This window comes from Bactrocera dorsalis, chromosome 5, assembly GCF_023373825.1.
Source record: "Bactrocera dorsalis isolate Fly_Bdor chromosome 5, ASM2337382v1, whole genome shotgun sequence".
NCBI classification, from domain to species: Eukaryota; Metazoa; Arthropoda; class Insecta; order Diptera; family Tephritidae; genus Bactrocera; species Bactrocera dorsalis.
The window spans coordinates 34500440-34512828 of NC_064307.1; the positions used below are offsets into that span (position 1 = coordinate 34500440).

The window sequence follows — 12389 nt, forward strand, 5'->3', positions numbered from 1 at the left end:
TTCTCCGCCATACTACTGCACGGTAAAGCAGAATTGGTCTCAATAGCTGTGTAACACCAATGCATGAGAGAGAAAGAGAGTCCCCAGGTGGTGCCGATCATCTGCCGCCAGGTACATAAAGCATTGCTGGCTTTTCTCACTCTTTCTTTCACGTTGTGATTCCACAGCAGTTTGCTGTCCAAGACTACCCCAAGATACTTGGTGCGGTTCTTGAAATAGAGTTGTGTCCCATTTATCGAAGGGAACCTCCATAGAAGAATTTTGTGCTTTACTGTGAGCACAAACAGTTCATTAAGTTCGTCATGAAGTTTAAAAAGCCTAAAAGGAAACGACGGAGATCCTAAAAAATATACATATATACTAAAAATGATTATATTAAGCCATGTTCGCGCACTCTTCTACCAGTTTTTGAGATATCGATAGCACATTTTTCACCCAAAGAAGTTGCTCTTCTTCGAAACTGCTAATATCGGACCACTATTGCTTATAGCTATCATACATATCAAGTCCTTGCAAGAAATACTTTTTTAGAGCGCAAGATAGCCTCACGTAATTTATCACAGATCTTCGACTCGCACAATGGTATAATCTCCCAGGAAATTGTTCAGATCAGATCGCTATTGCTTAAAGCTGCCACTCAAACTGATCAATCAAAATCAAGTTCTCGTCGGAAAACTGGTTTATGTTTTCAAACTTGTAGTGCTCAAAATAGCCTTAAAAGACTCGAGGTTCAACTTAGCATGGAATTTAGTGCTTATCGTTCCCGCTAAAATTTAGACATAACCGGACTTTCAGTTACCAAAGCTCATTTTTATTACTACAGCTATCTTGATACTCCTCACCAAGCTACACTGGCTTGGAAAGTCTTCTGTAGCCACCTTCAAACGAGTGTTGAGTGATATTAATAATTTAAGAAATTTATTTGTGACACTTTCAAGAAAGTTTCTTATTGCCAGCATTGATCAAATTTGATGCGAATACATTACAGACGAGCACCATAGTCACGAACGTTTAATGAACCCGCAAAAACAATGAATATTCCCTCTATTTACTTCAATGGAATTGTACATGTGTTTGTGTCCAGCAGCGTGCCTGTGTTAGTGTGTTCATATACAATTTATGGCGACATTAAAGTGGGTGTAATTTTCCAATTTCAATCCATTTAATTCATAAACCAACCGAGCACCTATAAAGATAATACCAAATGCTAGCGTGTGTGTGTTTTATGTATGTTTGGTGTGTGTATGTGTGTAATATGAATTAGCAGCAATGGGCTACTAAACGGTAGCAGTGACCCAAGTCCAGACTACTTAAACTAGATAATAAACAATTTACCACTTAAATACACACACACACACACACATACAGTAATGGACGCTACAAATACGTTGACCGTTATGGGAGAGAAGATTTCACAATTCCCACCAAACCCATGATACTGAAATCTACACTTCTCTTAAATTGTATGTGCGCTGCTTAACTTGTCGATGCCCTAAAGCAAGTCTTGCGCGAATTGCGACGATAGGCACTTTAATGAATTATGACCTCTGGTAGCAAGGGCTTGTGCTGATTTGGAAACTTGTTTGGATATTGGGGGGTTTGGGGTTAATTCTTCAGATTACACACTAAAGCGGATTGATTTAGAGGGAGCCAAACAAAATGGAAAAGTCCTATTGTAGGAAAACGTTCTATGGACCTTGCTGTACAACTTTGTCTGCGGCACAATGCGTCTTAAACCGGTTTCGAGCCAGTGATTTTTAAGGTGAAGTTTTTTAGGGATTATAAAAATTTCTTTGCTGTTTTTTAAATATGCGAATGATAGTCGCTGTCACTTAATTCGTTGAACTATGTCAATGCCGTCGTATATCTCGTGCAGCTCATTGTTCCATCGAATGCGGTATTCGCCGTTGCCAATGCGCAAAAAATCATTAATCTTCTACAGAACCTTTTTCTGGAAAACTAGTAATACCAACCAATCAGATTTTGTCATTGTCCATGCCTCTGCACCACGGGGATGATAAGTGTTTCGTAAAGCTTGGGCTTTGTTCGTGGAGAGAGGACTTTACTTCTCAATTACTTAATCAGTTCGAAGTTGTACCTGTTCTTCTTCTTCTTTACTGGCGTAGACACCGCTTACGCGATTATAGCCGAGTCAACAACAGCGCGCCAGTCGTTTCTTCTCTTCGCTACGTGGCGCCAATTGGATATTCCAAGCGAGGCCAGGTCCTTCTCCACTTGGTCCTTCCAACGGAGTGGAGGTCTTCCTCTTCCTCTGCTTCCCGCGGCGGGTACTGCGTCGAATACTTTCAGAGCTGGAGTGTTTTCATCCATCCGGACAACATGACCTAGCCAGCGTAGCCGCTGTCTTTTAATTCGCTGAACTATGTCAATGTCGTCGTATATCTCGTACAGCTCATCGTTCCATCGAATGCGATATTCGCCGTGGCCAACGCGCAAAGGACCATAAATCTTTCGCAGAACTTTTCTCTCGAAAACTCGCAACGTCGACTCATCGGTTGTTGTCATCGTCCAAGCCTCTGCACCATATAGCAGGACGGGAATTATGAGCGTCTTATAGAGTTTGGCTTTTGTTCGTCGAGAGAGGACTTTACTTTTCAATTGCCTACTCAGTCCGAAGTAGGATCTGTTGGCAACAGTTATTATGCGTTGATTTTGAGGCTGACATTGTTCAAATAGATCAAATTACCTACGAGTTCAAAGTTATGACTGTCAACAGTGACGTGGGAACCTAGTCGCGAGTGCGACGACTGTTTGTTTGATGACAGGATAGACGCGTGTTGAAGCCAATGAAATCAATATCATCGGCGTACGCCAGCAGTTGTACATTTTTGTAGAGTATTGTAACTCAGCTCTCCAGCTCGAATTATTTTCTCCTAGAATATATTGAAAAGTCACATGTTAGGGAGCGGCCTTATCTGAAACCTTATTTGGTGTCGAACGGCTCGGAAAGGTTCTTCCTGATCGCGACGCAGCTCTTGGTATTGCTCAACGTCAGTTTACACACGGGGATACAAAATCCAGACATAGCGAATTTGAATAGCTCGGCCGACAAACCTTCGACCTCGGCGGCTTTTTTGTTCCTCAGACGTGTATTTCGAATTCGAACTTTTTCACGGTCGGTCAATTAAACGTCCGCTCCATCGTCAGCGATTGGGCAATCGGGTTCACCTTTTCCTGGCTTGCTTTCACTGCCATGCAGCAAGCTGGAGAAGTGTTTCCTACAAAATTTCAGCATGCATCAGGCACTAGATCACCTCTGCGGGTTCTACAAAAGTATGCTCTGGTCTTGAAATCTTCTGTTAGTCGCAACAGTTTTTTGCAGAGTTTTGGAAGATTTCCTCTGTCACCCAGCTGTTTAGGCCTGTCAGGCTATACGACTCACGCGTTATTTCACAAAATTAAATCAATATCATCAAATAACAGTCAGAAATCGGCAGCTTATTATACTTACCGAATGGACAGCAAAGGAAAAATGGCGAAATAGAACTCGTGTTACTAATAAAATGTGCTCCTCCTGAGCTCAAGAAACTCCCCTACCATTTATGCAAAAACAGAATGATATTGTGAAAGCGCAAATACTGCCGGCTGTCCAGTGATGACTAAACTTTCTTGAGGCTACACTTCGGCAGTGCAACGTAAGGTAATAAGACAACTCACCCTGATAATTACGAAACGAGGTTGCCTCCCTTGCAAGCTCATCTATGCTACAATATCCAGCGATGCCGCTAAGGCACGACAACCTATGAGTCTCATCAAGAAAAAGCTCAATGTTGACTGGGTATTCTATATATGTAAGTATTTTTGCGTGTGTGTGCGCCTTGTTGGAACAGTGGCGCACCCGCCTACGCCACACGCACCCGGATATCCACTGCGTTGCCAACTATTCATGAGCAAGGTGCACCGTATGTATGATAGTTCGTGCTTTCGCCGTCGTTCATGAGAATTGCTAATGTGTTTGTTTCAGCGCTGCATTGTTTTATGCTTTTGTTGGTGTCACTGTCGTTGCTGGCGGCTTATGGTACTGAAATTATAGCATTAGCTTATAAATACTAGACACGCTAGCCAACCAACGGCCGCACTAACTAACTAGCTAGTAAACTAACTCACCGATACACACATAGACATTAACTACACACGAACAAACACACGCACACATGCAAATGAGCACAGCGGCGTGCGCGCAAAGTAACGGTATGGCGCAACAGCTGAATTAAACCGCTGCCGCACCACTTAGCTCCTTAACCACATTCAAGTAGTAAACACTGATGCATTCAGCTATTTAACCATCGAGCCACTCAGGCACCACTTTTCCAATTCCGACAAATTTAGTCGTATGTCGGAGGTCAAACGGAGCAGAAAGCGGCACTTGAGCAAACTAAACGAACGGGAACGCGCAAAACGGCACAAAGCAACACAGGCCACGGTGTAAAGTGTGTGTGTGAGAGCGCCAAGTGCTGAGCGTAGAGTGTCCTTAAAGGATATGCCAGCTGTTGTGTTGTGGCGCACACGTACATATTTATATATATATGTATATATGCATACAGCAGGCAGGCAATTAATGTCTGCTGTGCCATAAAATCCAATGTGAATTAAAAAGTAAAAATGAAATGCTTAGCAATAACAGAAACAAGTGCATTAAAATGAAATAAAATTAAATACAAAATAAAAAGTGAAAGAAATAGCAAAGCGAAAAGGCAGTGAGCACGCTAGCTGGCAAGTGAGTGAGAATAAAAATAAAGTGTTGCTGTGATGTCATGCGATTTGCGCGCGCACAGCAAGGACAACGCGCAAAGCAAACGCGACAGCAAGGCCGAGTCCTTGTGCATGTGAATGTGTATGTCGCTAAATATATATGTATGTCTCGAAATATATATGTGACCATGTGTGTGAAAGTGTGCATTTGCCAACTGGTGGCTAAGCGCTGCCAAGGCGTCTAAAGTGTATGAAAATTTAATGCAATGTCGCTAATGTGGCACGTTAAACTCGAGTAACCCAATCCAACAGTAATAAACATACATACATATATGTAAAAATATTAGAGTGCTGTGTGTGTAAGTAAATATTTCGCAAAAAAGTTTCGTCTCCTACCATCGGTGCCTTCGTTTGCCTTGAAATTCGCCAAGCAAAGTCAAGTTTGCCTTTATATATGTATGTGTATGTCTATGTGTTATATGTGGCCAGGATATGCGCAAAAGTTTTGCATGTTGCCACACTTCATGCTGTTTTCTTCGCAATTTCTTTTGGATCAATAAGCTTGAATGCGTGTGCGTAGCCAATAAAAAAATGAAAGCAAAAGCAGTGAAGAAGTGAAGCAAAAAAATAATAAATCCATTAGTGTTGCCAAGTGTCATCGCCTGCACTGTCATCGCCGCCGCTGAGTCCTTGCAGCATTAAATGCCTAATCAAACACAAATTAAATTGCGTTATTTTCGTTTTTTACTCATGTCCTGCGTCCTGGGACACGCGTTTGGAATACGCCACTGCATATGAGCATTGCTACGCGTGTGTAAATGCCGGCGTGACACCCTGTATTTATATGCCATTTATATGCCGTGCCCACTTTTCAACGTTTTTGCCGTTCGCCGTTATTGCGTTGGTGTTTGTGTGTATGTTACGTGGCAGCATATGAATGCGGCAAACGCTTAAGGACGCTTCTGCGCTAAAAATAAAGCTTTGCTTGGCGCCACTGGCGCAATCCTTGAAAGTGTATAAATATTTTATACATATATGTGTGTGTACAAAATGTGTCAAAGAGTTTTGCAATAAAGTGTCTACCTTTACTTGTCATGTGCCGTGAAGTATGCAAACACTGCAATTAGTTTGCGGTGAATGTTCCGGGAAAGTAATAAAACATTGGTGCCGTTATAAAAAGTTATTGGAAAACTATAAATAATAAAATGCAGAGTAATGAGACCCATTAATGTGAAAATATTCGAAAGAAGTAAGGAAGTGCAAGGGACCTTTTTAGGCTTCTTTAAAGGAACTTTTTTGAAATTTTTGTCTATTAACAACAAGACTTAGAGTTCAAGCTTCTATAAGCAGAGTGAAAACGATGACATGTGTGTTGAAGGGTCACGATACCTGTTTAGTGAGAGAGATCTTCTATCAGGCGACATTATTCTTTTTCTTTTCGTACAGGAAAATTCAGAATTTATATAAATTATTTATATACAATTTGTTTAGGATAAATTTTTGAGACTAGGATATTCTTCAAACAAAGAAATAAAATTATGATTAATATTACTCTCCACAGACGCATTATTTATAGCTTAAAAAAGTATACAAAGATTTTTTTTTAACTTGATTTTGATTTGCCGATTTGTATGGCGACTATATGCTTTAGTGTTTCATCTGAAAAATTTCTTCCGAAATCTTCAAATGAAAATTTATTCTTTCTGTTATTTGTCAAAAGTTATCTACATCAAATTTAATAATAAGTATAAAGTGTAGATTTGAAGGGAACTGCCGACATAATAAGTAGGTAGCAACAAATATATGAAAATACGTTTTCCTTTTTTCTTTTTGCCCATATTTTAAATTCTGCTTCCTAAAAAATATGTGCCTCCATATGTACATATATGCGCGGATGTTTATCTCAATAATATGCTTTACTCGAAGATAAAAACTTATAAAGAGCGTGATTTGGTAAAATATAAAGGATGATCCATTCCCTGTTCCCTGTTTTTTTAAGGAAAAAATACAGAAGCTTCAAATTTGATGCAGAATTTTTATTATCATTCGAAAGAATATTCTTTGGCATTTATTTTTTGAAGATTATCTCTTTGAAATGTTTGCCGCGGCTTCGTCTCAGATGGTGCATACGTTGAGTTCAATTTTCCATGAGCATTTCGTCTGGTAACTGGCGAATGTTTTGCTCTAAGATCTGAATCGACGCGGAATTGTAAGCACAGGCTTTATACTTTACATATCCCCATAGCAAAAAATCTAACTACATCACACGATCTTGGTGACCAAACGACCGGCCTAAAGCTTGAAATTATCTGCTCACAGAGGTGTTGCCTCAATAAATCCACTGAATGCTGCCACCAGACGTGTGGTCTTGTTGAAACCAAATATCGCCGAGATCACGAGATTCAATTTGAGTCATTAAATAGTCGGTTATCAAATTGAAATAACAGTCGCCATTGACGGTTGCGTTCTCACCCGCATCATTTTTGATGATTCCACCCATCCAAACTGTGATTTTTTCTTGATAAAATGACTTCTTTTGAATTTCTTCAGGTTACTCTTAGTCCCAAATGCGGTTATTATTCTTGTATACATACCTCTTTAGCCAGGAATGGGTCTCATCGCTGAAAAAAATTTGGTTCGAAAACGTCGGATATTCTTGGAACTTTTCAAGAACCATTTCAGTTCTCGCACAAGTTGTGTTTTGTATGCTTTCAATTTAAGATCTCCACGTAAAATGCGCTAAGTCGTTTCATACGTCAGTCGGAGTTGCTGCGAACGGCGCCGAATCGACTCTCCACGGTTTTTGTGTACACTCTTAGCTACGGCTGGTATATTTTCTTCACTGCGTGCTAGACGTAGTCTACTCGGTTAAATATTAACCAGTAATGAATGCCGGGTCTCAAGATGGGTGATGGTGTTGCGAATAGTACGCTCAGTAGGTCGATTATGTTGCCCATAAGTTGAGCGAAGCGCGAAACACATTTTGTACCGAATGTAAATTTTCGAAATAAAATGAAACGATTTTAAGTCTTTCCATGGTAAATTGTATTGGGTACCGATTTCTACCCATTTGCGCGTTAGACGAAATAACTTGAAGGCACTATTTGTGCTAGGTTTTATTCTGATAACTTCGTTGATGTTTGATTTGTATTGTGTATGCACAATTGAGCTACGATCTCATAACGGCCATCGATTTGAACGTAACCCTGGTCAGTTCCCAGCCGCAGGAATATATCCCAATCGAATGCAGTTCACACAGATGGCTAATTGCATGACAGAGTGACAGCTCGGTGGAATGCTGATGTAATTTCATCAGGCCCAGGGCACTTGAATACATTGAAGGCTCGAAAATAATGAGCAGTCCAACTTAGGCACCCCAAGTAGAACCAGTTGAAGTATTACTCGAAAGGTGAAACTTATCATCGAGGATTAGTTTAAGGTTGTCGTGACAGCTTAAAGTCCAACTACCATTGCTATTTCGTTGGTCACGAGCTCTCTAGGGAAGCTTTATAAACAGTGCTGAAGACTTCGACGCACTTATCCACCGCTTGGGGGGAGAGCAAGTATTTTTTTTTCGAAATTTCAATTTCCCCATTTTTGGAAATACTTTGAGAGGAAAGACGTGATTTTTTGAGGAAAAATTATGAAATAAAATGAATAATGAATAAAATGAAAAAAATAACAATTTTGGAAAACAACTTCATCTGTGGTGTTAGTGGATAGTGTTCAAAATTTCAAAACTCGAAAAAGTGAATTAAAATCGTGCATTGTGGGAAAAAATATCGAATGTAAAGCATTCATGGGACAATTACCAAAATACTCAAAACTTATTCACTTTGCTCCAATCAATCCAATCACTTTGAAATTTCATATTCATTTTTAAGATATTATTCGAGAAAATTTAAGAACTAAGTTAAAAATTTTTGTATGAAACTATCAATTTGGTTGACTATTTATGCTCAAGTTAAATATCTGGTATATTGGATTCAATATTGGTTTAATCACTTTAGGTTTTGAACATTAACTTCATATGTTGCCTTTTCGTCGAAAATTAAATGCATAAGAGAGACTTTGAATTAAAAGCTCATATGGGAGTTTGAGATGGGGAAATTGAAGTACGAGCAAAGCAAAGTTAGAAAAATTAAGTTTGGAAGATAGGTAGAAGATATTCTTTGTCATAAGTTGCTTTCTTTATCATTATGAAAATATCTGAGAGGTTTGTTCAAAAACTATAATTTTGTATTTCTTAAATAAGTGTTTATTAGTTCATGAATATCTCTATTGTTCTTTTCAAAGTAATCCCCATCCGATAAGACATACAGACGCTTAGCAATTATTACATATAGTCCTACCAAACTAAAAAAAATGTAGCATGCCTTCCTGATAATATTGTGCATGAAAATTCAAAATTCGCGGTACTATGTATTTATACAAACCTTGGAATTATTTGCTATTGTGTGAAACAATAAAACATTCACAGACACAAATATAACATAATTTGAAATAAATACATCAAAAACAAAATAAATTCAAAAAGGTGCTGTGTAGAAAAGTTTTGCAATCTGAGCAGTTAATAGTACATGTATTTCTAAAACGTACGTGCAAATTTTGATCGCTCTCAAGCATATTAAAAAATTAAAATTGTAAATAACTTAAAAATACCTAAAAAATACCAGAAATAAACAAAAAGTGCCTAAATACAAATATGATAATCATTTCGTAGAAATTTATGTCTAAATACCTCTACATATGTATGTGAAAAAAGAATAAAAGCAAAATCATGTAGGGGAAAATGGCGAATATTTTAATATATTTTATACATCAGTGACTAGTTCATGGTTATACTCGTACAAACTACGTATATGTATGTATGTATGTGCTCTCAATTAGTAACGCAAATGTTATGTTTTTACAAGAATTTGAAATGCCTCAGCAAATAATAAATGTAAACAAGTGGTTATTTCAGAAAAACGCAACAATTCTAATTTGCGGTGAGTCTAGTGTCCTTTGCTTTAAATCTGATATTCGATTGAGTACTCGTGTATGAACATGTGCTTGAAAAGCCGCAAACGTGCAAAAAAGCGTTGAGTACGCCACCGCTATTTGACGATGGGTTATGTAAAGTGAATTCAAGGAAAAGTTATTATAACCTTTTTAACTAAAAGTAGGAGAAAGGACACTAATTTTGATTGCATAAAAATATCTTGTGTAGTCGAAAAAGTTTTTTCGTATTTCTAATCAAACTTCAACTTATTTTTTTATATTTATAATAATAAATAAATAAACAAATATGTAGCAGTTTGCTCGCTGGAGACATAATTCCATCAGTGTAAATCGAAATTTCCATTACGGAAGCGAGCGAACCATTGTTGTGCTACATGAACTATAGGGGCGTTAAATCGCATGATCTTCGCGACCATTTGACTGAGTCATTTCTCCATACTAAAGAGTCGCCAAACTTTACACGCAATGTGTCCATGGTTAGACAGGAAACATGAGGCGACGCACCGGGTTGTTTGAAAGAGAGATCCTCAGCGTCGATTTCATCAAATTCATGGGAAAAAAGTCGGTCAAAATGATCGTAACGGCATTTCTGGGCGCTTTTTTAGGAATGAAATTGCGTTTCCCAAACCACACAGGGATTTGACTCACCGCAATATGTGTAATTTTATTTGTTGATGAAGCCATTGAGCCGAAAATGGGCCGCATCTGAGAAAATAATTTTTACTATGCACGTGGATTTATCAATTTTTCGGAGAACCTGAATTCGCATAGTAATCTTGGACAATTTCTATGCGTTGCACGAAAGTGAAACGTGACTTGATGAGAAGGCAAACCTTACTGAACACAGTGACAAAATTGTAAACAAATCCGTAAGCAAACATGGCCGTCACAAGCTGTCAAAATCACGTCATTCCTTCGGGTAGACGCTGCATATTTTATAGGGTCTCCGTTCGACGTTTCCTTCTGGGAGTCCTCTTTAAACATAGTCTATCAATAAAATCGAATCGGCTTCAATCAACTTCTTTGTTGAAAGTTAACAAGAAATATAAAATCCTTGTACCCAAAACTGTTCGGTTGTCATATACTTCAGGGCGTATGAGTAACTTTCAAATACTGCTTGCTTGTGATGGACAGCAGGACGTATGAGTAACCTTCGTATATCCCAGCAACTTTTGTGTACACAAATGCGGTTTTTAGACAATAAGGCATACCTTAAAAGGAAAGGACTATATTGTTTCGATATCATCTTTGCCTTTCGATTTATAAACTATAAAGTGAACTAAAAATCATACGGAATTTAAAATTCTGATATATGGTATACACTACGATTTTGCATTTTCACAGTAAAACATAAGAATTCCGGGTTAATGTATATATCAAATTTGGTTGATTGATTGGTTGTAGTAGTTTCTGAGGTATTAAATTTCGTCACAGAGTCTCCAGTGCCACATCCAATGTCCAATTATGATATCTTCGTTATTTATTTCGTGAGTTATCGCATTTTTAGTAGTTTTCGAAAAAGCGCTTTATGAAGGGTAGATGACATTATCATTCAATATTGCGCATTTTCAAACTGCATGAATGCTAAAAGCATTTGTTCTCAGCTAGTGTGGCTGATTTAACTTTAGTGATTTGGTTTTAGTGTACTTTAAGCCCATCAAGCGACAGGACTAAGTACATTTTTTTATACTCTCGCAACAAAGTTGCTAAGGAGAGTATTATAGTTTTGTTCACATAACGGTTGTTTGTAAGTCCTAAAACTAAAAGAGTCAGATATAGGGTTATATATACCAAACTGATCAGGGTGACGAGTAGAGGTGAAATCCGGGTGTCTCTCTGTTCGTCCGTCTGTCCGTCCGTCCGTCCGTGCAAGCTGTAACTTGAGTAAAAATTGAGATATCATGATGAAACTTGGTACACGTATTTACTGGCTCCATAAGAAGGTTAAGTTCGAAGATGGGCAAAATCGGCCCACTGCCACGCCCACAAAATGGCGGAAACCGAAAACCTATAAAGTGTCATAACTAAGCCATAAATTAAGATATTAAAGTGAAATTTTGCACAAAGGATCGCATTAGGGAGGGGCATATACTAAGTTTTTTGTACATATCTCGGAAACTACTATAGCTATGTCAACCAAACACTACAGAGTCGTTTCCTTCAGGCATTTCCATATACAGTTCAAAAATGGAAGAAATCGGATAATAACCACGCCCACCTCCCATACAAAGGTTATGTTTAAAATCACTAAAAGTGCGTTAACCGACTAACAAAAAACGTCAGGAACACTAAATTTTACGGAAGAAATGGCAGAAGGAAGCTGCACCCAGACTTTTTTTAAAAATTGAAAATGGGCGTGGCGTCGCCCACTTATGGACCAAAAACCATATCTCAGGAACTACTCTACTGATTTTAATGAAATTCGGTATATAATATTTTCTGAGCACCCTGATGACATGTACGAATTTTTGTGGAAAAATTGTCGTGATCGGACTATAACTTTTCAAGGTCCCTGATATCGAACACGAAGAACTCAGTGCCTAACCTAACCTAACATAATTTTTCCCCGAAAATATCGGTAAATCTCTCAGAATTTAATTTTAATTAATTTTGCAGGAAAATAAAAAAATATGTAAATGACGGATAATGAAATCTCGATTATCACTTTATCA

The 12389-nt window shown here is 38.3% G+C and overlaps 1 protein-coding gene across 7 annotated transcripts in view; it reads left to right on the forward strand.

Annotated features, from left to right (window-relative positions):
- Positions 1 to 12389, forward strand: part of LOC105227121 (axotactin) — a 160143-nt gene that overhangs the window by 19455 nt on the left and 128299 nt on the right. For 3 of the 7 annotated variants that reach the window (XM_049459216.1, XM_049459217.1, XM_049459222.1), the window contains exon 1: positions 9549 to 9704. The exons of 2 other annotated variants lie outside the window; for them this stretch is intronic. In XM_049459216.1, the coding sequence (XP_049315173.1) occupies positions 9584 to 9704 (121 nt within the window). In that variant the 5' untranslated portion in view covers positions 9549 to 9583. Of the gene's footprint in view, positions 1 to 4836; positions 4856 to 9547; positions 9705 to 12389 lie in introns of those variants that run through there. 2 more of the 7 variants (XM_049459218.1, XM_049459221.1) reach the window with 2 other exon arrangements.